This window comes from Cebidichthys violaceus, unplaced genomic scaffold, assembly GCF_023349555.1.
Source record: "Cebidichthys violaceus isolate CVI_PGR_0920_01 unplaced genomic scaffold, fCebVio1.0.p SCAF_9, whole genome shotgun sequence".
Taxonomy (NCBI): Eukaryota; Metazoa; Chordata; class Actinopteri; order Perciformes; family Stichaeidae; genus Cebidichthys; species Cebidichthys violaceus.
In genome coordinates this window covers 17,686,579-17,709,306 of record NW_027176975.1, presented here as the reverse complement: position 1 = coordinate 17,709,306, position 22,728 = coordinate 17,686,579, and the positions used below count along the sequence as shown (strand labels likewise).

At 40.9% G+C, this 22,728-nt stretch overlaps 1 protein-coding gene across 3 annotated transcripts in view; it reads right to left on the bottom strand.

Moving 5' to 3' along the window:
- The window catches only part of unc5db (unc-5 netrin receptor Db), a 208,455-nt gene that overhangs the window by 114,608 nt on the left and 71,119 nt on the right, over positions 1–22,728 (bottom strand). For all 3 annotated transcript variants that reach the window (XR_011102151.1, XM_068703346.1, XM_068703347.1), the window contains exon 2: positions 2,225–2,440. Coding sequence is in view for 2 of the 3 variants with exons in the window: in XM_068703346.1 (XP_068559447.1) it covers positions 2,225–2,440 (216 nt within the window). In the remaining variant the exon portion in view is untranslated. The remainder of the gene's footprint in view (positions 1–2,224; positions 2,441–22,728) is intronic.

The window sequence follows — 22,728 nt, the reverse complement described above, 5'->3', positions numbered from 1 at the left end:
CTAGATGAGAAGAAAATTTCAAACTGGCACTCCATGTCACAAAGGTTGCCGACCCCTGTTCTAGACTATATAAAAGGGTTCTTCATATATGGTTCTAGTTAGCACCTTTATTTCTATGAGTGTAAGACTAAACAAACTGCCCTTGATCTGTATAATTTGTGGAATGCCCCTTTGATACCAAGTAAGTTAACACAAAAGCTTAGACAACAAGTTTTCAGGAGCTTTTAAAAAAGACAAATAACCTTTGGGACCAATGTGGTCGGAACCAGTACCAATATTTTGCAGTTAAATGTGTCAGTATACGCTTTTCTATTATCATGCCAAACTAAAAGGTATTCAGTGTTCCCTCTCAGAGTTTAATGAAACCCTACACCCACATTAATGAAATGCTTCAAGGTAAGCTCTTTAAGGCAGCGTGACCCAGAACACCTATTCACTGGAAATGAACCCCAAAGATAGCCTTAAATGAAATATTAATTAGAAAAATATGTGCAATAAACTGGCAGTTTTACTGCCATTTTCTCTAACTGCAGTCTGGGAGGAACTCACAGTATGTGATCATAAGAGAAAAGCATTAGAAAATCAGTACTATACATTTCTGTGAGTGACGACTTGTGTGAAACTAACTGAATTTTGCTGATGTGGCACAGTATCCCCCTCCATCTAGCAATGCAAGGAGCTTAAAATAAGCACATACTGCACATATTGCTTGACCCAGCTATGATTACTGAAGCTGCTTTGCCTTTGTTGGCTTTCAGGCTTAAACCATCTGAGATATTGAAGGTCAGTATATGTAGCTGTGGTCAGGACCTGAAACCATCTACTTGCATAGTGAAATGCTACATTAATGCATGATGACATGAAATTATCTTTCCTGGTGTTTTTAGTGAGGACTGAATCTTTGTTTCAAATCCAGAACAAAAGCCCATCGTCGCCTTCAAGCACTTTCCAAGGATACTAAATGGCATATGTTTTCTGAAAATGTATATTGTATTGTGCTGCTGAATTTAAACCCCAAATTCTCAAGTTGTTGGTGAAAGTAGAGAAAACAATGCCTGTGCTCTAATAATAACTTATCACTAGAGAAGGAATAAAAAACTGTTTCTTCAGTGGATTCAAGTGAGGAATTGAAATTAGATACAGATATTAGATACTGCAAATATTTTACCATAACATTAAAGTTTAAGTATAAATAAAATGATTAAATTACTTTAAAACAGGGTATTTCACTAGTTCTAAAACCCATAAGTGTGTCCTGTTATTATTTAGTTCACACAATGTTAGTCCAACCGAGTTTAGACATTTCGTCTTCTGGCAACACATTCCCACTATCAACTCGTCAAATAATGCTGCTTGGTCAGTGTCACTTAGCTTCAAACTATTTGGTCGACATACCCCTCTAGCATCAGTTTTGGACGTGTCAGGGACGCCGTGTCACTTTTTTCTCATTAGATGCTTAGTGTTTACTTACACAGTAAAACTAAGTAGTGAGGTTGTGGCAACAAAAGTACTTGGTTAGGTTTAGGAAAAGATAGTGGTTTGGGTTAAAATACTTAAAACAACTGCCGTTAGTCACAAAGTTACATAATAAAACCTTGACTTGGTTTCACAAAGGACAATAACAGCGGTCTACTGGGTGAAAGTCCTATGTTAGTTTAACCCATGCAGACTTCCTTGTTATTTTAATGTCAGTTGCTCTGACCCACTTATACTGATGTGGGTGGGTTTACTCCCGCAGCCCAGTACGTAATGCATTGGGAGTGAGACCGGGTTACTTCTGAAGGGCATAATCTCACACACTTTTTTATTGTTTAGTTAGTTTAGATAGGGATCTGCTTGAAAAGCAAGGTGGTTGTTTTGTTCAGATAAAATAAGAAATACATAGATTTTTGTTTCATACACATTTTGTAACTTATTTAGAACTACATACACCAGTCTTCTTAAAAGTCTTGAAATCTTTGGAGAGGAAAGAAACACATTGCCAATAAAACAGAATGGTTTGATCCTCTGGTGGTCATCTTAACATTTCTGACCTGCAGCGGCAGTGAAGGAACATCCATTGAATGCATCAGTTTCCGAGTATTGTTTCTGTACTTTGTGGAAAATGTAGTTAATTTGAAATAGCTCTGATCCCTCTATCTATACCAAATCTTCAGATGCCTGTACACCCTTTTCTTCATATTACATGTTAGCAGTGGCTGGAAGAAGGCCGGCTTTATCTTACCAGTGTTGAGGTCCTTATACTCCTGGGAAAAGTGCTCATTCTGGTGCACCCATTCCCCGTTGCACTTGAAAAAGATCTGTAAGGCGGGCGCGGCTCGACACCGCAGTTTAATGGGGTTGCTCTTGACGATGTAGGCGTCCTCCGGCTCCTGGATGAAGTGTGGCAAGGTGCCCTGCACCGAGGGTAGGGCCTCAGGCTGAGCATCCCCTGTGGCACCTGCAAACCAACACCTTGGTTACTCCATCATTCCACATCTCTTTTAGATGAACAATATTGAAATGAACAATAGCAAGCCAAATTCATTTTAGTTAGATTTACACTTTAGCAGAGAAGAACACTTTTACTCCATTTTGTTTTACAAACAACAGTAAAACAGCAATTTTAGAACGATCACTCTGTGGAAAATGGTTGAATTAAAAAGCTAACATATTATAGAAATGAAAAGTATACAGAGAATACAATTCGTCCCCCACTGTAGCAAAACTGTTCTCCTCTGAGCAATTTACAGATGAATGAAATCAGAGCAGACCAAGTGGAGAGGAATTAGGAGGGACTGATTACCCAAATTGTGCCAGTGGAGTTTGAATACATCTTATCTCTGCCACAAGGCCTGGATTTTATTCCACACATAAACAGCCTTTGTGCTGCCGCCAACGTGCCACAGTGCCACCGTGTCTTTAACAAGAATTCACAGCAGGTCACGCCCCTTTCTTTTCAGTTTGGCGAGGCCAGTTCACGACTATTGTTCGTCGTGCAGCTCATAGATCTGAGCGCAGTTTTGAAAAAACGGCAATCTTAGATTGTGAGAGCTTGACTTACAAGGGAATTTTTTTTTCTACTTTGAAGGTAGGTCTCGACCTCACATGTGTTTGCTTCCACACAGAGAGCTCTGCGTGCTGGGTAAATAAGGAACAGGATGTTTGTGCTCCTGCCATCCCCGGGATCCTTCTTAGAACTACACCTCGGTCCCATCAAGGCAGCTCCAGCTAAGCTATTCAGTGCCGTAAAAATCCCATGAAAGCTATTATGCCCCACCATCAAATCCAATCTTGTCCCCTGAAATCGAATCGGCCCTCTCACCACCTCTCTCAATCAATGTTGTCCTTGTTAAATGGGCAAATGAATGGATGCAGGTGTAAAGAGAGGACACACATAAAACAAGCAGGCAGGGAGGTGAATGAATGGAAATACTATGCCGACATTACCTACTGCAGGACATGTATATGTCTTTTTCATATCGCTACAACACACACACACACACACACACACACACACACACACACACACACACACACACACACACACACATCCTTAAGCTATTCAATACACCATCACAACCTGTTTTCTTTGGGTTTAATAATCCTAGAAAAAGGAAAAAAGCAAGGCACTAACAGGGTGGCTGCAGATGTATTCTCATAAAACCCTCCATTAGGTAGCATTGTGAATTACATTATATGTTTAAACATGCAGTAAGATTTGCTTTGTGCTGTAAAAGCAGGTTGTGACATTGAATTAAAGGCCAAAACTAGTTATGTAACCGAATGCCAGAGGTGGAAGTGACTAATTACATTTACTCTGGTTAACAAAGTTGTATTATTGAGTATATTTTTAAAATCAGTAATTTAACTTGTACTCGTATTTTCCATCTCAAATATTGTACTTTACTACATTTCTCAAGTGTTTCTGCAGAGATTTAAGTGTGCGGGTATCTATTCTACCAGTTTGAGCAGTTCCATCACCTTTATTTAAGATGAAGCTGGGTGAAGCGGTGGTTATCCTGCAAGTCTCTATTGAGTGAATACAAATGTCACAAGCCACAGTTTCCTACAGGAAAATCTGACTTGTATTTTGCCCCTGTCAGAACCTCAAACTATTTATTTCACATTAAAGGGAAACCAATCATTTCTTTAACTGTTCATTGTGAGTCCGGCAGTGTTTTTGAAGCACAATGCTAAATCTGCACACAAATGTTTTTTTCAGACTCAGTTTAGACTTTCCGTTAAAATTGTTTGAGGGTGGGTTTGAGAAACAAATCATGTATTATTGTTTGTGACCAGCTAAACTTCTAGGTACATGATATGGAATTGTGTGTGACAAGTGAGCAAATCGGAAAAAAACCTAAACATGCAGAATGTGACTGTAATGAGAAACATGACGGGACGCTCAACACCAGCAATCACTGAACAACAGGTGGAACACAGTCCTATAAACAGATGGAGATTAGATTTTTTTTTCCGTGCTGATGTATAGGGATGAGAGGGACACAACTGGGAGATGGGTTAGGGGGACAGCGTATGAAATCGTTTCATTATTTCTATCTGCAGAGGAACTCGGGATCAGTGCACACGTGTGATGAAAAAGTGACTCCTGTCAGGTTTTTAATTTCTTTAAAACCCTGCTTCCTTGTTGTCTGTAATACATGTACAGCCAATTACGTATTCATGTCATACATGACATTTTTAAAAAAACAACGGCAAGAGAACGCGCCGTGGAGAAACCATCGCGGTGTGATATCGTGGTGTTTAAAAAGCCCTGGAGACAGAGTTCTGCTTTCAGAGCGACGGCAGTTTTTGTCCGTATATATCACCACACGTGGAGGCTCGCTATCATGCCAGCTACCACTAACTGTCCGTACACACTGAGGTTGTCTTCATCTCAGCTCTCTGCTGTATAATTCATACATCCTCTAGATCACATATAGCCTTTTTTATGCTCTTACAAGGAACAGTTTATTGTGACGCCTTGCAGGTAATTACCATTCTCATCTTTAGGCAAACTGACAGATTTTTCAAAGAATGTAAGAACCGTGTAACCTGGTGCAACCTGTGCCTTGTCAACATGTATCTGTGGGAGAGCTATTTTGGAAATTACCATCGCTGCAGCGCGTCTGCACTCTGTGCTCCTGTGACTCCGGCAAACTTTGGAGGCGTTTTGTTCCGAAGAAGAAAATCTTCTCCTCCTGAGTGTACATTATTAAGAAAACAAGATGGCTCTTACATATTCAAATATTAAGATCTAACTATTTCACTAATTATATCACCAGTAGATTTCAAATTTTGCTGTGGAGTGCTTAAAAGCGGTGTAGATGAATAATGGCGACTATTAACTATAATGCAATTTCAACAAAGTATTTTAAATTCAAACCTGTGAATCATGTTACAGTAATGTGATTACTTTTCACAAACGAGAAGTGAGATTCCAATACAAAATCCAGTAAATACATTACAGATACTAGCTTTGTGTCTTACTGGGAGTTGGATAAAGGGTTTATACCAGTTTGTTCTCTGTGCCTTCAGTAGAGACCGGCAGGGGAAGGAGGTGTGGGGAGGTTGTTGACCACTACCAAAAGGGGACAAATGCTACCTCCCAGTAATTCCAAAGATGCTTTATTTACATGTTCTGTGTTCATAGGTTTGCCATCATAAGTCTACATTAGTTAATAATCTGGCATTTTGTGGCTGTCAGTCGGTTCTGTCTAAAATCATTACTGTTTTTAATAGTTGAACACCGGTTCATCAAAGTTGGTATTGTGTCTTTATATATAGTCAGATACTTGCATGTGTAATTATTTTATTGACATTTTACCAAAATCAAGTTCAAATGAATTTACGAGGTTGTTGACCAGATACACGTTATGTCGGTCATTAATTAAAATGAGCGCTCAGACGCTGAGGTCGTATGGTTAGCTAGCTACGCTGATCTCCTCAGCAAACCATTGCATCTGTTGTTCACATGTTAACATTGGAGCTATTTCTGATTAGGGTTGGGTACCGAAAACCGGTGCCAATATGGATTGAAATACTTTCAGTGCTTCATTTTGGTGCCTGAGCCGATTGAAATACTGCCACTGGTGGCCTAAAACGGACGTTACAGCCAACATAAGCATCACCTCACTTGCGCTAGTTAACATTACACTACTCTGATGACTCCGTCCTGGCAGCAGGTAATGATAACCTACCGTTTGTATAGCTACAGTAGCTAGCTAGCCATCAACCTTTTAACAGAGAAAATGCCAAAAGGTAAACGGTCAAAAGTGTGGCTGTATTTCGCACTAAAAGGCGTGCACCGTGTTCGACTGCCTGCGTGAGCGTGAGCCCATGCCAAGCACATCAGCGGGCAGTGTGGGCCTCCCTGGCCCCGGCGATGGGGAGACTGGTCCCAACCCTGAACAAGTGGAGACCAATGGTGACAACAGCAGCCTCAGGTTAGTAATGTAACGTTGATTGCAAATCTTGCGTTAGTAATAATAATAAGTAGGCCTAATAACAAATGATAAATTAGGCGTTATTACCATGTTTAAATTAGCTAGCTAGCTACTAGCAAACGGTAGGCTACCTGCCGCCATCATAGCAAGTCAGTGTAATGTTAATGTTAATGAGCGATGGCATGTGCAGTGATGCTTCTGTTGCCTGTAAAATATTTAACATTATTTATGTTTATATTTTTGGCTCTCCAGCTTCAACAGTGACCCCATTCACCTTGGCAAAGAAGGCTCATTTAACAAAAGAGCAGGTGGAGGAACTCCACAGGTCTGTGACCAAATGTGTGGTCAAGGGACTGCATTCTTTTTCCACAGGATGATCTGTCCAATACACTAATTCCTACCTGTGTGTACAGGCCTCATCACACCATCTGAGAGGGTTTCCTCCTGTGCAGGACATGCAGTTAGTCAGGAGAGGTGTCGTATTTTGCCAGAGAAGGCAAATATGCTCATATTTCTGCAAAAGCATTGCTGAAGTGTATTTATATTTATTTAAGTATACTGTAAACTGTTGTTAACAGTTAATATATTGTTCATAGTTTGAAGTTAAAAAAGTTTGAAGCTGTAGTTTGAAGTAGTTATATTTATAGTATACTTCAAACAGTTAATATATTGTCCAATTTGAAGAAAAAAAATTGCCTTGGCAATAAAAAAAGGCCTTTCTTTAATGTCGTCAATCGTCGTTTTGTGCTTCTTTTTTTTTAAAGTATCGGTTCAGGCACCATTTAGGCACCGGTATCGTTTTAAAAGTATCGTTTTAGCACCGGTATCGGAAAAACCCAAACGATACCCATCCCTATTTCTGATGAACAGCGCTCCATAGTTCTGACTGAGTGGCGATTTGCAGGCGAAGGGTGCTGTAAAGCTTTTAACTACTGTATGTATTATTATTTTAGAGCATGTTCCAGTGGCTATGGATGAGTATTTGAAATACGTGAATGATAGCAATGGAGCACAACTTTTGGGTCAAGACAAGTCGACTTTCTTCAATTTTTGTATAAATGTAAATCATTGGATAAATCTACTTCTTCACGTTTAGGCTAATGATGAGGCGTTACAAGGCAACTCTGTCTCTACAAATTATGTTGCACTACAACTAAACAGCTTTTTTCAATTATGTTTTAAAGGAATTGCAGTCGCAGTTTTGAATGCATTGTTAAAATTCATCAATCAACAAAACTATTTATTTAGGTTTACATCAACAAAACTACACAGTAAGGCTTAGACAACAATACACTTGATTTTGTTAAAGCAACAAAACTACTTGGTTAGGTTTAGTCAACCAAACGCCTTATTTCTGTTGAGGCAACAAAAATACTTGATTAGGCTTTGACAACTAAACTAGTTATGGTTAGGCAACACAACTACTTGATGAAGGTTTAAGATCATGGTTTGGCTTGAAGTAAGTTTGTTTGTCTGGTGACTTGAGTTACATATGAACGTTAAACGTTTGATGTAATGTTTAAATGATTTCAATGTTGACTTCTGGTTTCACATGGGACACAAACAGCGGCCTAATGAATGAAAAGCCTGTTTGAACCCAAAAATCCACCCATACTTCTTCCCTATGCAGGTTTTTGCTTTGAATAGAAATGTAATTGTGAAAGGCCTAAAGCAACCGTAATCTGAGAGAAGATGTGTTTGACAATGTAGTTTGATGCTCCTTTATTTTATAAATAAAAGAGCACTATTTTGTCTTTAGCCTGTGAATGACAGTGCTGACAACAGATCAAGAAAACAGCTTGTATTGCATTCACAAACTTATATGGAAGCCTGCAAATAAAACTGAATTTGTTCTGCTTCAACATAATTTAAAGCACTAACACATTTAATGGTTGGGGCATGTAATTCTCCTCCATCCAACACCTTCCTCGCCACTGAGCATCCTTACTCTAATCAACTAATTGCTGCTCTGATGAATAAAAATAACCCGATGCTGCCAAGCCCAGACGAGCCGCTCCTTTCACTATTTTTTTCACATTGCAAAACAACTAATGATGCGCCGTGTCCTTTTCTCTGAATGTTTAAACATTCAGCACATTCAAAGGTAGCAGATAATTGGAACAAGGTGACAATCCACGCTCCATAAACCTGGAGCTGTAGCGGTGGCTGCTCCGCTCTTGATGGATGCTCATAAATATCAGCCTTAATGAAGGAAATGAGTGCGGCGCCAATAAGTCACTTATTTCCTCATTATGCTGGTTAATTTTAACACTGCCTCTAAAATGCTCCCCCACCCTATCTGCTGCCAGTCACAGGTTTCCACCTGACTTAACATGTGGCTCAGTGCGCTGGACCTGCAGCTGATAAAGGCCCCGGGTATCACTCCGCATACAGGGACACGGACGACATGGCGGCGCTACTGTCGACTCAGGCTGGCTGACAATGCCTGGGAGCCAGGGGACCATGTTGAACAAAAACATATTCAAATCAACAATCTCTTAGAGACATGCCAGGGCAATGAGCACTACATGGCCTGTTTGGATATGCAAGGAAGGATTGAGACAGTGCAGATTTTAATGACGGGGTATACAGTCATGCAGCTTTGGACTTTTGAAATAGACTGCAAAACCATTCCTCAGGAAACAAGCTCTGCTGGTGGACCCTAGAGGCTGCATTGCTTGTTACAACCTGCAACACAAAGGTGTTGGACCACAAGCAGCATAATGACAAGTTTGTGAAGTTGGTTCTGAGATCATGGGGTTCTTGGTAGCATGAATATGCTCGGCCAATGCAAACCTGCCCTTTAAAGTGCAGATGACGAGACTTCACAGAACCAGAGTCTTGGAATAGCTGTACTGCTTTCAACAGAAAACAGTGTTCTGTCCCAAACTGCTCTCATGTTGATCATAGACTGTAAATAATATGGATGTAGTCTCCGTGACGTCTCTTATAGGTTTCAGTGGAGCCTTTGTGAAGCTCAAAGTGGGTGGCTCTGGACGTCACCATCTCGGCGACACAGCGTAACTCTTGGCTAATCCAAAAATGGACAAAGAGGTGGATCGTCTATGGATGAGATAGCTTGCTACCTGAAACGGCACCCACCTGTCTCTCAAAGTGCCCACGCCCTCAATTATGCCCAACTTTCGGAGAATTAAGACTTGCTTTTGGAGCCAGCCACATGTGCTACTGCAGTTTTGGGCACTTGATGTTGATGTAGCGGTGCACAAACTACACAACTGATCTCAGACGGTCTCATACTGATAACAAGACTAGAGAGAGATGTGACTGGTGTGGGTAAACACCATAGATCACCATGTTTGTGTGTGCACTACCCAAGGTGCCGATTTTGGAGAACAAACTCACTTTTATCAGCGCATGCTGCCATCTCGATATATTACTTGTCTCTGAAGAGAACTATCGCGTTTGCTATGAACAACTGGACCTCAGGGAGAATTCCCGGTGGGCAGCGGATTGGCCAGCAGTATAAAAAATTAAAAATGAACACGACACGAGACAGATACAGTTACTCAGAAATGTAGACCCTTGAAACTTAATGGTTTGACCTCTGCCTGTCATCACTCGTACGCACCGTCACAATCTTCATTCAGTGTGCGGAGTGGGCGTGAGCAAGCAGACAGGACAAGAAAGCGATGAGGTGGAGCAGAGAGTGCATTAAAAGAATGGATGTATGAAGAGAACTGCATACAGCGCTGGAGGCGATTGAAAGGAGAAAAGCCCTGCAGGAAAGTTCAGCTTTTACAAAATTACAAATACGTTCATGAACAAGGGACATGGTTAGGAGCACGTCATACTATCACTGCTACCTTTCCTGAACAATTATAAATTGCACTACACTTAGTCAAGCTCTGTAGGAAAGCAGGAGATGCATGTACATGGAAATTATGTTGAAAATAAAGAGCTGAAGACTCCAGTTACCCGCAGCCACCAGACGATCCATCACCCATTAACGCAAGACCCATCCCAAGACCCATCAATGCAAGTCCAGTCAAGCAGGGTATCCATGTCGTAGTGGAGTAGGGCTGAAGGGCAAACTGAGTCAGGCCATGTGTATGTAAAAGGGGCTCTAGTCTAGTGGAGATACCCTGTCACTGACTTAAACTTAGACTCAAGGGAATTATTGACCAGAAAATGAAACTAGGTCATCCAGATGATTAGAAATCCTCTGAGGATTATACTGAATTTATTCGTAATCTGACCAGAAGTTGTGGAGATATCTTACTCAAGTTTTGGCCATTTGGCCTGACTTAAGTCTGTCATACTGTATTACCAGGGTGATTTCTTTTTTTACCAGGGTGAACAAGAAACAAGATGATGTAATATGAAATGTGTTAGCGTTAAGCTTCGCAAACGACTACACAGAAAGCTGCTACCATTTTATTTCTCCAAAACTAGCAGAAAGGGACTTGGCAAAAGCTCAACTGAATGTGATTCTGAAACCGTTCCCATTAAAAAAGGTGAATGATGTCAGACAGGGTTCTTTGATGGTGTGTCTTAAAAACCACAACCCATTCTTGCCACTAGATTTGACAGTTTGCCTCATCCTCAATCCTTTGCAAACTCTTCTGAAATGGACACTGGAAGAGAAGGGTTCCTGAAAGATCACGCTGACAGCACTATAAGCTTTTCCTTGCCGGGCCTCCTGACTGAGATGGGCATTATTATTTCACACAGCCGCTCCACAGCCAAAGTCCTTTAAAACCACACATTCTTCCTCTCACATCCACGGGGATCACCGGGGACTTCTCATGGATTTTTTTTTACAGGAGCCGAGATAGACGAAGGGCAAGGATGAGGAGCGTCAGCAGTGTGGGTACCGGCTTTACATGGTGAGCACCCTCTCAGCTTTTCAGCAGGAATCCTCCTTATTTGAAAGGCAGAGAGTCGGGAGGTGTCAGACTAATCCTTGACACTAAAGGAGAAAGATTGGCTGAACAAAAAATGCAGGAAAAGGCTCTGCACGCGGCAGGACTGAGAGACCACTGGGTGAACTCCAGCATATAGGTGCTGGAGACACTGAAAGGACGGGACTCAAAAACACATCTGGGATACTTGTGTGTAAATTCACTGACACTCTGTCTCACGCTAACCTCAACATGAACTCTTAACAGAAATCAGATTCAAATCTCGGAGGGACCAGCAGTTTTGCATGCTTCGCTGTGTGTAATTTACATTGCTGCGAAACCATTTCCCAAAGCATACCATCTATTTTAGGAAACACTTCCTACTTCGAAAGCTTCTTCTGGTTTCAGTTTATTCCAGTATAATATGAAAACCAACAGACTTGGCTACAAGGAACAGTAATCCATCAAAGTGCTTTTAGCTGCCTTTGTTATATATATATATTATCAGTAAAAGTTATATCACTGCGGTATTATGCAGTTGTGAGGAGGTTTTAAGATTTTGAAATTGCTCGCAAATTTCGAATGGGAAACAGCAACATTTGAGACAAATGTCTGCTGACCGGCAACCAAGAAGACCAAATTCACAGTATCAGAGTCATGACGTCCCTTTTTCCTAAATTGTTTGTCTTACGAGTTTGATTTTCTAACAATGCTCATGAATGTATTGCTATTTGAGCAATTTACTCAAATCATAGATGCGCATCTGAGACAACAGTCAGTTAATAAATAAGTTGATTGACGGAAAATTTGTAGGCCGATCAAATCAACCCATTCAGAGAAGTCCGGACAAGCCACTGGTATAGTCCCATAAATTATATTATATTATATATATTATATAGTGTATATATCCCATCATTACCGATAACAATGAAACAGATCAAATAATTTTGAATCCGATACCTATCATTGACAAATATGTTCTGAAGCTAAATGTAGGAACTGCTGTAAAGTATGGATGCTCAAAGTTCAACAGTAAATAAATAGAGAAGACATTCTGAAATAAGTAGGAACAATGTATATGTACTATATTAACAAACCAATGATTAAAAAATGTCAAATCATAATTAGGAAATATAATTTCATTATCAATTATATTATTACTCTATTATCAATTGAGTTTTATTGGAATTCATTATCATTTCATTATAGACATTTGTATATTAAAATGGCCATTTTCAGAAGTCTGTTTTAATTTCATATTTTACTTTCTTAATAACACATTCATGTTATGTTTAAATTTTAAAGGAATACTTAACCCCCCAAAATGACTATTTGTGTATCAACTCCTCTCCCCATGTCACATTGAATTCTTGTGGAAGATATTGTTTTTCTCATATGTCTCCACGGAGTGAGCATTAAACTAATGAATGAGATATGGATTATACTGCACGAGTTATGTGAGAGTTTGTAAACGAACATTTCAAAGTTCATCAAAACTTTTCTCTGTTTTTTTACTCAGAAAACAAAGTTTTCTTCAATAATTCAAGCTAACAGGATGAGTAATTGATATACAAATGATAATTTTGTGGCTGATGTATTCCTTCTTAAATCCAGATGTGTTTACATTATATACATGTGTGTGTTCATGGTTAGGGGGCCACCAGTAAAACATTTGCTGTTGGGCCCTTATTGACCTTCGGTCTGTTCAGCATTGTGTATGCACCCTGTTACCTCAAAGTTCCCATCAATATTGTGTCACGGTTAGTTGTATTTGTGTCTTTTTCAGGTAGCTACGCAGGACCACATTAATTGATGTAGTATATTATTGGGGCAAAACCAGATTTGCACGCAATGAACTTAAAAATAAAACAGCTGACACTCACTGAACATGGTGTGTTTGGGAGTTCTGTGGGGTTTGGGGGAATCTCCCTAGCCTTGTGTGTGCTTCCATGACCTAATGACCTGTAGGGAGCACTCAAAGCCATGCATGCAAGACAGCCAATCCCACAGTGAGAAGAACAGAAAACAGGAACACATGTTCCTTAAAACACAGTGCAACACATTAGGGTCACAACATAAATGCAAGCTTCCTTTCAGGTGTATGACACTGCATGAATGGACATATTCATCCAAGTAAGAAAGACATTTGCAGTAGACAGCACTACAACCACTTTCATTACACAACCACCACATTAACACAACGGGCACTGATGTGACTGCACTCAGAACAGCCCAGATGGCTGCAAGGAAATTGCAAACTTATTAATTCATACCACCGGTATAAAAGTAAGCAACATCGGTTAGAATCCTCCCAGCCTGCGATGCAGAACCCATTAAAGAACTTATTTTCTTCCCATTGATATCAGCAATTCAACTTTTTGGAAAGGAAACAAAAAAGAAAACTTGACAAGCGATATTGGTCACCATCAGCAACTCCCACTGATTGCTGAGATGTAATTTGACATTTACCTATCACATGCATTATCATCAAAGTTGTTGTGGAACCATGGACGGCACTGTTTGTTGTGTAAAGAGGGAATGTGGGTGCGGTTCTGTCCATAGCACTGAAACGGATCAATAGCCAGAACACGGTTTCTTAGTTTGGTTTCTTAACCTGCTTGCTGTTTCTAGCCCCACAAACAGTTGCTTCTAACCCGACACACAGCTGTATCTAGACCCACAAACAGTTGCTTCTAACCCGACACACAGCTGTATCTAGACCCACAAACAGCTGTTTCTGTAGCGCCCCCACCCCTTACTGATTTGACAGAGAATTGTTTATGAATTAAAACTATTTTTAACACTCTGATAGCGATAGGTTCTTATGTGAGTGCTTTGATTAATACATGTGTTCTTTGATTTTGAGACATCAGCCTTATGTTATTTAGCTTTTCTGAGGCGATTGCATGGTTAAATCAATATATTTGATTGAATGTCATCCTAGTGTCATTGATAAAGACAGGCCAAACCCTAAATAGTGAAGATCATCAAAGCGAATACAGGTAGCCATACACAGGATGTACAGTGTCACACTTTTGCACAAAGACATCAGGGCCGAGCAGCTGCTCCGGCTAAGTAATTGAGAAGAAAATAACTCTTAGAGTAAGAAAGAGATTTTAAAAAAAATGTCTCATTTGCTAGTTGTGTCAAACACAGGCCTGCGGGGAATTCAACCCTTTGTGGGCGATGACTCAATGCGTGAAACAGCAGCCGGCCACATTGTTTTCACATACACGTTTTGTAGCATGACATTGTCAAGCAATATTCCTACTCCACCAACCAGCCTGTACGCTTCTCAGTAAAGCCTCTTACGTGGCCTGTAATCAATTTTAAAAGGTTGAATGGTATGAAAAGCAATTACACGGCACATGTGTCCACTGTCAGGCAGCTGGCGAGGCTGCAGTTTGAGAGGTGGGCTCCCCAGTGATTACAGAGCATAGATCTGGAGCTGTGTCAGTTATAGGTTGTTTCTGTTAGATCCTACCGTTACACCAGAGGCCCGAGCAGCCTTACGGGCCTGATTGACTGAGACAGCCTCTGACAGTTATTGACAGGCTGCTGCACTTCCCACAAAGGGCAACGGAGACAGAGAGAGAGAGAGAGAGAGACAGAGACAGAGAGAGAGAGAGATATTGGGAAGCAAATCCCCATATTGGAGCTGCTCACATATCCTGTTCCTTCTTACTCTCGAAGTGGGATGCATTCCTTTATGTCATTTTTGGCTGTTTATTGAATATCAAATATCTGCCACTCATGATGTCATCCGCTGAGGCTCTTCTTCAATGACCCGACATGAGAACAATAAAAAGTTTGCACATTTTACACTATTCATCAGTTTACAGCATCTTTTTCAAACGATTAAAGCGTCTTTTGCTGCTCAATATAACCTCCTGCTGACTGATAGCACACACTACGTCTTTGGCCAAGGAAGTTTAGGAAAGCCTCTTTCCTCAGAAAAACTCCTGCGCTGCTCAGAAAGTCATAGGTTTAATATTTACCGCAGTTTCTTTGCAATAAATAAATGTCAAAATCCAACAGCTTCACTGCCTTTATTAATATAGTCTGTTGAAAATCTTGCTCTAAGAGAAAATCTGTCTCAACAATGGCTTTATATTACAGAATCCAAGGTCAGATAAATGCTAGCAAAAAATACGCAGAAGAAATCTGTCAAACAAAATGGGTTCTAAATCAATTCATGTTCATGATTGTTTATTTCACGGTTTGCAAAACGTAGACATGAAATGATGAGTTGATATATGTAAGGAACAGCAATGTCAATTTTTTGATTTTTATTATTTTTAAACTTGTAGGCCCAACCGACGAATTTGACTGACTGGCCTGAGACGGATACACTCAAAAAGGTTTGGAGTGCTAGAACACACACATCCATCCATCCATCATGTGCAACCTCTTATCCCATTCACTCTCACTACGGGGGAATTTAGAGTCATCAATGCATGTCTTTGGACTTTGGGACATCCCAAAGCAAACGTGCAAACTCCACACAGAGGGAGCGGCCGTCGGGTTCACGGCGACAGTGCTAACCACTAGACCACCGCGCCGCCCCTAGAGAACACACACAGTCACTGTCAAATACACATTGGCTATGCTTTCAAAAGATTAATGCAGATACACTGCTGTCGTTTTCCTGACCTCTTTAGCTAGTGAGGTGTAGCATTAACCATGCCATTACTGGTCTACCATCAGTTGTTGGAAATGTCAACACTGAACCAGCCACACTGTTAACAACCAAGCATTATCAGAAATGGACAAACACGATTAGCGTTCATACAACACAATTAGCAGAGTAATAGCGGGGCTTGGACATGCAGTCAAACAGCTTAAGACAAATGTGAACCTGTGGTCTACAGTATATTGTCACAGACACATCACACATTCAACCCATCAACATCCCCCCCCCCCCCGCCCCTCCCGTGAGGTCCGACTGAGCTCAGCACATTTTCCGTGTTGACGCACTAGCAGATGAAAACCTGTGAAACCTTGAAAGATCACAGACTGTAGCATGTGCTTCATGTTTCCACGAGACAAGGAGAGAAATCTCCCCGTCAACATGTTACTCTGTGCAGCTGGTGAAGACGACGTCGGCATCAGCGGCTCAGTTAGGTGTTGATTAACACATTAGAACAAAAGAGATTTCTGCGCCTGAAAGGCAGAATTAATTCCAACACCAACGATGTACAATATGGAATCCTACAGTGTTCAATATTAAATACAACATAGAAAATAAATGTGGGAAATATATAAATGAATCAACAATTTGTGAAATATATAAAAGAAATGATCAAAACTCAACTTATTATTACTTTTTTTTCATCATTAATTTCCAAAATACTGTACTTAATTGGGTGTCATTATTATTTCATTTCAGACTCTAAAGTGTGTCATTATTACATACAGGATGCAGGATGAAATGAGATCTCCCTCGATGACGTCGTGAACACGGGGCTGACCCATAACTAGGGCTCGGTACTCGACCCAAACAACCCAGTACCAAGTAGTATTGGTAAATGGACTTGCATTTGTACAGCGCCTCTCTCGAGTCATTCACACTCATTCATACACTGATACCATGCAAGGTGCCGCCTGCCCATCAGGACTAAACTAATTCACAATCATCCCCATTCATACAGCGATGACACAGCCAACTTGGGGTTCAGCGTCTTGGACACGAACACATCGACATGGATCGAACCACCGATCTTTCGATTGAAAGACGACCTACTCTGTTTGGATTTGGTCAGGTTTGAGCTGGGATTCTGGGGCTGTGAGACTGTATTGGTCTCTTCTCCATTAGCATTGTCCACACTTAATAGGCCACAGGCGCACCATAGGTCTCCCTGCCTCCTTTGAGCGTTAAGGCCATCGTAACATACACAGACAACACAGACCCGAGGGCAGCTCTGGCTGCTGCTTACTGTCCTGTCAGCATCCCGTCGCTGCTTTACATCACCGAGAGGGCGCGGCCCACAGAGGGTGTTAAAACATACAGATAAAGACCAGCAAAGCTAAAATATTTAGAGGTCATAAATGTGTCATAGAAAGCCAGTCGAACCCACGGGCAGAGAGAGACAAGACATCAAGAACATCTCCATTCCATTTCCATTTCCAAACATTATCAAAGTTCCAGCAACTACTGTAAGTCTGGGAAACATACTGTGCAGACCACGGCCTAAACAAAGAAGCATCATTCTTCAGTGTACTCTGGCCGTCACACATTGGTTTATGTGTTTTTGTGAAGGAAGCACGATCTCATTGTGACACCCTGCAATTGAGTGAAACGGCCTTCGGTTGGAAGGGGACATTCTGAGTGACTGTAACTTTAATGCCATTTCTTCCATTAACACTTTCCTTTCATGTCAAGTTGTATTTCATAATGTCACAAAGATGAGTGGGACAATGACAACACTATGCAAGGTGAAATTAAAAGTGCCATTAGGAAATAAAATGTGTCATTATGACAAATTAGTTCCATTAAGAAATAAAAAGGGCCATTGTGACATAAAAAGTGACATCATGAAATAAAAAGTGATATCATGAAATAAAAATGATTATGACAGGTCATTATGAAATATTTAATTTACACAATGAATTACTTTCATTGTTTAATTCAGAATTATTGATCTACTTATTTATCATTGATAAGATTATATGGGGGTTCCATATAAAAACCTTACTTGTCAACAGATTGCTGTCACTTATTGAAGGAAAATACATCCTCAAAAGGTGATCCCAGCTGTAGATACCATCCAGTCTATCATGTTACTTCATTTCCCCAGGTGCTTGCATCCCCAAAGAGAAGAATAAGTTCTTCTATTAGCATTCCAGTTCACTGAGAAATGGCTTGTTAGCATTGTTAGCAGTGCTAATGGATGACGTTGGTTCTACCAGTAAGCCGCAGGCTCTTCAGCGTCACATTTCGGTGTCATGTATAAACATGAGGTATCTGCTGCTCTAATCCTCACAATACTGCTGAATCAATCCGCCCTTTATTAGACTTCAAGCTGCTGCAGAAATGTTGTCGCCGGAAATACTGATGACACTGATTTACATATTACTACAAAATGTATCCCCGCCATGGATTGTCTTGTAGCCGAACTAACCTTGCTTTTATGTATCACAGGCTCATCCGATTAAAAATGAATCCCAAGGCATGAAGCTGGAATAGACAGGGAATAGATAAATGTCTTGTTAGGTGGCTTGACTCTGAGATACCGTCACAAGCCTTGTGCTTTAAAGAACACGTCTGTTATGTCATTTTACAAAGCAAATCCAATTAATATTATGATCTAATGTCCCTGGTTTGATGATCCGAGGTGTTTGAAAAGCGTTTGGTAGCTAAATTTATTTGCTTCAAGTAATTTCTCTGTGAAATTAGAATCAAAGAATTCAAATATGTTTCAGATGGGGTAGCTTTTATGATGGCTGGAAAAAGTATTAGGGCAGAGACACATTTTTATGTGGTTTTAGCTCTTTAATGCAGCACACTGGAATTGAAAAAAAACAGTGACTGTGAGGCTAAAGTGCTGACACTGCTTTAATTTGAGTGTTGTTACATCCACATGAGATGAACAGTGCGGTAGCTCACTGAAGCTCTTTTGATAAAGTGCCCCCCCCCCCTTCACACCAAACATAGGGGACAGAAAGTAAAGTGTAACGCTAAGATGAACTTTTCAAAAAAACATAAATCCTTTGCAGTCAGCTTCTGCATTGAATGAAAATGACAACACTGATCCCAAACCGAAACATGAAGGCAATGTATGGCTGAACAATGGTGTGAACAACTAAATTCTGTCCATTATTTGGCTAAACAATAAGCCTAATAAAGTAATTCATAATTCATTCACTGCAGATCGGACACATTAAACACAATTAAAAGCTGGAAGTCTGAATTTGTTTCATTTTAAAAGCCAATGTTCAAATTCTTTTAGAACAAGTTGGTTCATGAGATTAATTAAGCTGTTCAACATCAGAGTGTTCGGTCCATATAGCGTCCTTTCAAGCATGTGTGGTCTGTCCGTTTAGAGTGAAAGAACACATAGACATGCATCAAATATCACAGAGACAGTACCTCACTAAACTGAGACAGCTGAACCTCGTCTGAAAATGCGAAAAGGTCTGCAGCACCTTCGGGATGGAACGTGTCTGGCCGACTGAATGGCTTTGATCACTCTTTCAGCAATGGCAAATGCCTTAAGTGTTACCTGCACCGTCTCCTAGCACATTGAAATTGAAAAGCCAAAAACTAATTACCAACTGTGGCTGCCTGACAAAGCTCCAATTCCAACTCATTTTCCCTGTCAAACTGAGAGAAAGGGGATGCTAGAGCTTGTCAAACTCAAGACTAACTCTGCATAAGTCCCCCCCCCTCCGCCTTTAAACCATAACTGTCCAGCTCACTGTTGTCTCCTGTTGTGAGAAAAGTGCATAGCGACTCAGCAGCTGCGAGGTAAATTGAATCTCAAAAAGACGAGAGCCATACGGTTGGGGCTGATTTATTTACAAGCTGGCTGATGAGGGCCACGGAGGGCCCACACTGGGATTCAGGGGAAATGGCCTCTAAACCCGAGCTGAGGCGGGTCTGATAAATCTTATTTAACGCTCTGCTTTATACTGCGGAGAAAAACTCAAGGTGCTTCCACCACGGTCAGACAACCACAGATAGAAACAGAGCACTGATAGTTTATATGCATTAATGCTCTGGCTCTGCTGAATTTGTATTTCTAGTTATAACTGGGGCACGATAGTAATTTGAGTATGCTGTTTTGTAGTCTTTAGTTTTTCAGGGTCGTTAGGCTTAAGCTTATGTAAGCGTTCCCAGGGTGGAGAGTGGACAACCCCGATAGGTCTATCAAGACATCTCCAATGCATATTCATGTGGTCTAAGACTTGCATTTCTTTGGAATGTCAAAGAAATCCCTGCAGTCTTATGTGCACACAAAAGAATCACAGCCGTGACCCAGACTGGTCTCACTTGCAGGGCGTCAAATACCAAACCTTGGTCAATGTCCTCTACACAAGCGGTGACTGTGGCTCAGTGGTAGAGCAGGGTTGCCCTTCAATCTGAGGATCGGCGATTCGATCCCCAGCTCTACTAATCCATATTGATGTGTCCTTGAGCAAGGCTTTTGCTCCCGTAGGCTGCACCTGCGGTGTGTAAATGGGTATGAACATTAGATATTCTTGATGTGCAAGTGGCACCTTCCATTGTAGCCCCTGCTATCAGTGTATGAATGGGTGCGCATGGGTGAATGACATTTAGTGTTAAAGCGCTTTGAGTAGTCGGAAGACTAGAATAACACTATACAAGTACAAGTCTGTCTATATACCATTCAACGCTCCAGGCTCTCAACTAACTCCAAAGTAAACCCATCCTTGTCAGATGCTCAGAGCAACGGACGTAGTACTAATAGGGGGAAAATCTGTTAAGGGTGGGAGCGACGGGTGGTTGAGGGGTCAAACAAACACAGGTCTTAAACCCCTGATGCTACATCACTGAGTCACATGACGTCACATCTGTATTTGCGTAACAGACTTACTTATTTTAACCAACAGCGTGATTTGTTTCTAACCCTAACCAACAACGGTAACCACGTTTTACAATGTTAACCCCAATTGTTTCACAATGTAAACCACACACAAAATCTCCTGTGTCAAGATAATATGCAAAAGGCCGCAAAATATGATAGGGATGAGATCACATTGCCAGACCTGTTGGAAACCATGACAGTGCTTGTTCAATTTCGCACCGACCGAAGAAAAAAAAAGTATACAATTGGTCGGTTCAGTCCGCCCCTTTAGTCAAAACTGAAATATGGGACAGATTGGGATTACAGGTTTTACAGACATTCATGGTCTCCAGAGGATTAGTCCTACAGATTCTGGTGAGCCTGACTTTAATTCTAGCACCACTAGCAGGTCCAAGTTTGTACTTATCCTGTGAAATATCTAAACATCTAAGAGAGGAATAGGCGCAACATTTTGTACCGATTTTTATGGTTCCCAGAGGCTGAATCCTACTCACTTTGTTCATCCTCTGACTTTTCCTTTAACGCCGCCAATAGGTCGAGATCTGTGGTTTTGATTGAAATGTCTAAAAAACTTTTTGATGGATTGCCATAACATTTGGTACAAACATTCATGTTCCCTCTGGATGAAAACATTGCATTGATGACCCTATAGCTTTAAATCTAGGTCAAAATGTTGCTCAAAGCACTACTGTGCCAAAATATAGCCTCACAGCGCCAGTGGAATGTCTATAGACTCTTAGTCTTGTGTAATGAGGAACTGTCAAAACACATTGAGCATGAGAAAATCTCAACACACATCTTTTTAAAACCCTCTTCACTATCTGGTGTGGTACACTCAGGCTGTTGTAAAAAGAGCCTTTTAATAAGGATCACCTGCTTCACAGTTCCAATTATCAGCACAGGGATTGTGCAAATGTGTGGTAGTTGCCATTTGAATGTATAATAATGTCAAATGTCTAGAATCACACAGTCCGCCGGGTTGTCCGGTTCGTGACAGCACCATAAATTAATTGTAGCAGATGCATATGGTCCTTTTCAAAGCTAACCCTAACAGTAGCACAAGTGGTGTCATAAAGTCAGCACATTGACTCAGTTGAGTTAATTTCACAGCAATATCTTTATTAAGTTTGCTAACATTAGTAAACATTAGCCATCATAAGTTACTGGTCATGACAGACCAGTGGAACTAAAAAGTAAAGCCAAAGCAGAAGTGCCTTAAACCTAGAGACGAAGACCCAGCTCCTCTGGTTGCAAAAAGGAGTCCGATTTTAAATAGTAAATGGAATTGCATTAATATAGCGCCTTCGAAATCTCTAGTCTAAAGCGCAGTACACTGCGTGTCAATATTCACACACTCATTCACACACTGATGGCAGAAGCTGCCATGCAAGGATCCGCCTGCCCATCAGAATCTAAAGACTAACCACTAACAGAATCTAACCACTAACACACTGACGGCAAAGCCTTCGGATCAATTTGGGGTTCAGTGTATTAGTAGCCCAATGACACTTCAGTACTGGAGTAGCCGATCTTCCAATTAGAGGACGACCTGGTCTACCTCTGAGCCACAGCCATATGAGAAATGCAAGAGTATGACCCTATCTCTCTCTGGATTTTTCACCTCAATATTGTAAACATGAGTTTATGGTCTCAATCTCTAGTTTCAAGTCTTCTTCAATACAGCATGATGTTCATTTAGTAAATTATGGTCCATTTAGAGTCAAATAGACGATGAAGCAGGGTATGATTTAAGGCGGGGCTACCTTGTAATTAAAAGGTCGCTACCACAGCAATTTGCATACCAGCTTCATGCGGGAGTGGACGACGCCATCATCTACCTGCTGCAATGAACTCAGTCGCACCTGGATGTAACCGGTGGCTCTGTGAGAA